The sequence below is a fragment of the Pogoniulus pusillus genome, chromosome 31 (assembly GCF_015220805.1).
Source record: "Pogoniulus pusillus isolate bPogPus1 chromosome 31, bPogPus1.pri, whole genome shotgun sequence".
Classification (NCBI taxonomy): domain Eukaryota; kingdom Metazoa; phylum Chordata; class Aves; order Piciformes; family Lybiidae; genus Pogoniulus; species Pogoniulus pusillus.
The window spans coordinates 14,636,912-14,641,913 of record NC_087294.1 but is presented as its reverse complement, the minus strand read 5'-3'; the positions used below and the strand labels follow the sequence as shown (position 1 = coordinate 14,641,913).

The 5,002-nt window shown below is 39.0% G+C and overlaps 1 protein-coding gene across 11 annotated transcripts in view; it reads right to left on the bottom strand.

The window, feature by feature from the left end:
• Window positions 1–2,929: 2,929 nt before the first annotated feature.
• The window catches only part of SYNCRIP (synaptotagmin binding cytoplasmic RNA interacting protein), a 54,486-nt gene continuing 52,413 nt past the window's right edge, over window positions 2,930–5,002 (bottom strand). For 7 of the 11 annotated variants that reach the window (XM_064169440.1, XM_064169441.1, XM_064169439.1 and 4 more), the window contains one exon: window positions 4,578–5,002. This exon is cut by the window's right edge and continues 2,158 nt beyond it. Coding sequence is in view for 4 of the 11 variants with exons in the window: in XM_064169448.1 (XP_064025518.1) it covers window positions 4,522–4,563 (42 nt within the window). In the remaining 7 variants the exon portion in view is untranslated. The other 4 variants (XM_064169445.1, XM_064169448.1, XM_064169447.1 and 1 more) reach the window with 2 other exon arrangements.

The window sequence follows — 5,002 nt, the reverse complement described above, 5'->3', positions numbered from 1 at the left end:
TTCAAAGCTTGCTGTTCCTTTTAAAACAGTATTTTCCACTCAGTTTTCACTAAGGTGAAGGGATAACACTCTTAATTTTGGGTAATGTAGCAATTTGAACACTCATTTCAGAAGACCTTTCATCTGTCTATGTCCATGCTGCTTTTGTCTCCAATTGCTTATTAAAACAGCCTCCTCTTACTAAGGTATGGATGCATGTTAGGAACCAATAAGCTGAGAAGTTCTGTTTCTAAACAACTATCAAAGGCACAAGAGAAAAAAAATACTTGCAGCCATCTGCAACATTTTTATCCTAAGACATTAAGCTGGGAATCCTGCCTATAGAGAAGGCTAAGTCCATTTTAGGCTATGTTACATCCCTCACCTCCCAGAACAAAAGTAGGTGTTCCTTATCTCAGTTTTTATACCAGTGCTTGGGTTGGAATTGCACAGTGCAGCAATTCAGAAACTGATCTTTGGATCTCTAATGTGGAATTGTCAGGGTTGGAAGGGACCTCAAGGACCACCCACCTGCAAATCACCTGCCATGGGCAGAGACACCTCAAATGAGATCAGATTGCCCAGAGCCACATCCAGCCTGGCCTTAAAAACATCCAGGGATGAGGCTTCCACCACCTCCTTGGGCAACCTGTGCCAGTCTCTCACCAGCCTCATGCTGAAGAGCTTCTTCCTAATGTCTAATTCTCAACCTCCCTTCCTCTAGCTCGGATCTATTCCACCCTCATGCTCTGGAACTTCTTCCTAATGTCTAATCTCAATCTCTCCTCCTCTATCTTGGATCTATTCTGCCCAATCCCATCAGCACTTGATACCCTAAAAAGTCCTTCCCCAGCTTTCTTGTGGGCCCCTTCAGCTACTGGAAGGCCACAAGGTCTCTGGGGAGCCTTCTCTTCTCCAGACTGAACCGCTCCAACTGTCCTCATAGGAGAGGTGCCCTCCTCCACCACTAAAAACATCAATTGTGAGGCTGTGACAGATCTCTTTCAAAAAAGGAGGAAAAAAAACCAAGGCAGCATCACAGTTTTCTGTCCTACATGAAACTCTTTAAAACAAAATGAGCATTAGAACAAGTAGAATTTAAAAAGCTGTGTATTGGGAGTGTTTATAAACCAGAAGTGTTAAGCAGCAGCAGTTTCCCCACTTCTTAATAAATTCAGCTAGACTTCAAATTTAGGAACAAATGACAAACCACTGTGGAGCTGTGCTAGCTTCTAACTCAAACCTCTGCAGGCCTTTCAGGAAAAGGAAAGTCTCCTATGAGAACAAACAGAGGCAGCACAAGAGATTAAGTCAACACTTGGCTTTAACACACCCAAAATACACTTTTATGTCCCTTTGTCACCAAAGCACCCCCTAAGAGATGCATTATTGCTGTAGACCATTCCAAATTTACCAACACCCAAGTGCAACCAAACTGCTGTTGTAGATATGCACTTGCCCCGCTCTCGCCGCTACTTTACATGTCCAATTTAAAGCTTTCCAAGTAACATTTGACCTGGTTCTTCCCCCCCCCGCCCCCTCATCCCTCCCCACAGTATTAATCACCACATGCAAAGTGAAAAGTTTTCTGGTCGTTTTGCTAAAAAACTGCACCAATATCAGAACAGTGCAAATCATATTTAATTTTAAAACTTATAATGGCTTGAGTTCATCATTCGAGGGAACACTGTCAAGACCTTGTGATGTTTTGTTGGCTCACCATTGCTTGCTTGCCATTAAAAACTCTCTCCTGTCCACTTTTGCCTTTTTGTTTTGTTGGTTGTTTTAATTAGAGTTCCCCATGCTTTTATCAGAGCTGAAATTAAGGATATTATCCAGAATTTCAACACGGGCAGTGCCTCAGCAGCAATGTTTTCACTGTCCTAGTTCATTAAATAGAGGGCTTTTTCCCCCCCAACCCCAATGTATTTCCCAGACTCTACGAAGCAGTCGCTCGCACTTGTGAGCCCACAAGTGTTGGAAGGTTTTCAGCAATGGAGAGATTTCAAGATGAAGAAATCTGAGGACTTCTCCTCTCCTACAGCCCCCAGTCAAAACCACTTTGATACAAGTGGAAAAAAAAAACCCACCATTGGGTTTCCTTATCTTGACAGTGTTCCTTATAAAACCGTATGACAGTAAAAGCGCCAGTAGGCATGGCAACCTCTCGGAAGGGAGCATTTAAACTCCTTGGCACTGGGAATGCCAGCACCAAGGATTACATTGAAATTCAAAATGATACTTAAGGCTACAATTAGCAAACCCCAATTTCCAGAAGCCTAAGATTCTAGGGCTAGGTTGGAAGATTCGGAAGCTAACGGCAACTCCGTTACGCTTTTAACCTCAAATTTGGAGGAAAGAAGGGAAAAAAAAAAGGTTATTTTTTCTTTAGCAAGGGCAATATATGAAAAGCTGTGGCAGCAAATGACTTAACTCATTTCACCACCATTCACTTCACTTTTTTGTCTTAAAAAGTTCCAAAACTGGCAAGGCACATTTTACATATTCCAATGAACACTTGACAATTTGAAATTACACTTCGTGTCCCAGCTAGCCCAGTAATTGACATACAACATACTAAAATGGTTTATTTAAAAGGTAATGAAACCAAAAAGAAAACCAAAACAAAACAAAAAGGAAAGGAAATGAAAAAAAAAAAAACAAAAAACCAAAAAAAGAGAAAACAATGAAGAAAATAAAACTTCAATGTGAAACATACAGGCTATTGGCAACCACTATTCTAAAGCTTATGTAAATACACGTAAACCAGACTGAAATGTGTGCGATTTCTAAGAGTTTGGTTTGGGGGTTTTTTTGTTTGGTTTTTTCTTTTTTTTTTTTTTTTTTTTTTTTTAAACCAGGAGATCTCTGTACTAACACACATTTATATTAATGACACATAAAAAAAATAAAAACTTTATTACAAAAATAAGTTACACTCGCCTCCAGCTTACAGTATAAAACAATTTTATTTGCAGGAATGCAAAAAATGATTGTTTGCCATGAGCATTTTTAACATATGACATGTCTAATTGTCGTTAAAATTTTGCATTTACTGGGGGAACTGGTGTGTATAAAACCTTCATTGGGTATAAGCTTCAATTTTTCCTTGTGGTGCCTATGGGTATGTAGTATAACTGCAGTATCCCTTTGGGGCGGGGGTTAAGGGAAGCTCTTGATGCCAAGTCCGAGTCGGTCTCTGTTTCATCTACCTTTTTAAGCTACCCGAAGCAGGACTTGGCAAGGTTCTTTTGTTTTTGCTTTGCCTTTTCTTTTGGAAGGGTGGTTCAATAGAGGATGCTTCACCACTGAACACTCACTGTCATCAAGGTGCTTTAGCAAATTAAAAACATAGCACAAATGATTGTACTCTACTCTACTCTACAGGTTATCATGTTTCTGCGTAAGAGAAATGGAAAGCTGATCCACGTGTTTTTACAGTGACCAGCAGTAAGAAATGCACTAATGAAAACATACCTTTTACCTAAAAAGCTAAACTACAGCCATATACTATTCTATGATTTATGAAAAAACTTCAAAATATCCAAATGTCAGGCTTCACTGTACAGTTGTCAGTTTTAGTCTGACCTTTTATAAAGGGACACTGCAGTATTTAGTACAAGTTGCTGATGCACTTTTTTTGAACATCTGATGTCTTACAAAAGTAACATCTTGCTAAACTATTATACATCCAAATAACTACAATATCTGAAGAAGCAAGGCTGCTTTTTCAGCCACAAAATACGACAAAAGCAAGGCCTGTTATGATGGTCATGAGGAAGTCTTACAAAGCCTCTGGAACTAAAGGCAACTAAGAATGTTACATTTGGTATATTATACTCTTAACCCTCATATCATATTAAACAAGCCTTGCTTTTATCTACAAAGATTTTCTATGTACAGTACAGACAGGGTATAGTTCAATCCTCTGCTACTGAGGTAGTTAACCAACCCTTTAAAAAAGGTTCTGAAAAGAACCACTATCTGGAATGCCTGACTAACCAGCTCTGATGATTACACCTGAAACTGCTGTATCTGAACACAATTCGTAAGTGATTACTATAGAGACAATCATGATTAACCTTCATGAGCAGAAATATAAAGGGTTAAGGATACCAACGATGGTATTCATCTAGGCCACTGCAATAAAAACTTCAATGCCAGAATTCGTGAATACCACTTTTGGAATCCTTAACTAAGAAAACTTGGGGGGAAAAATCTACTTAAAGCAGATTTTGTAAAGAATGACTTTATTCTTTATTAAGATACCATGCTAGACGTTAAGGATTTCGTTGAACACATGGGGGGGAAATAGAGTAGCTTTAGTTTAATAACTTGCACTGCAGAGAAAACTGTTAAAGAAATTCATTTCAATGTCCAAGTATTAGTTCAAATGTCCCATATTTGAATCCACGATCTTCGCAGGAAGGTCTTTTGCAACAGAATATGCTCCTATACAGCTGAGATACTTAAGGTTGCTGGATATCCTTACCATTACTCCACTGCAAGCTTCTGGTGTAATCCCACATAGCAAGTCAGTCTTCATTGTAACAGGTCAGGACCGGCCTCGACCCCTTTTCCCTGCTAGCCAGGTAACAAAAGGAATCAATTAGATAAATCATTTTAAACTCTGGTCTGTTACATTTGTTAACATAAAAATCTTAAGCAAAATGAAATTATCTTAAAAGAGAACTACTACTAGACAAGAACATTCTGCCTCCTGATTGCCACTAACTCTGCACTTTGGCTACGTCACTTTGTCACAAACTGGTATTATCTTTAAAAGTCAGGCTTTAAACCTTGCAATCAGGTTTTGCGCACTGAGTCACCAACGGCTTTACATTAAATTCCCAGCAACAGTAATAGGAAACTTGGTGGTTAAAGTCATCGTGAAAACATGTTGAAAACTGCATCAAGTCAAAGCAGAATGTGACTTGGGATCTACTTTTCAATTTCAGTGATCTGAAACTGCACAAGTTTTTTCATTAAAAGATGACACCTTCAAGGTGCAGTCCTCAATGGT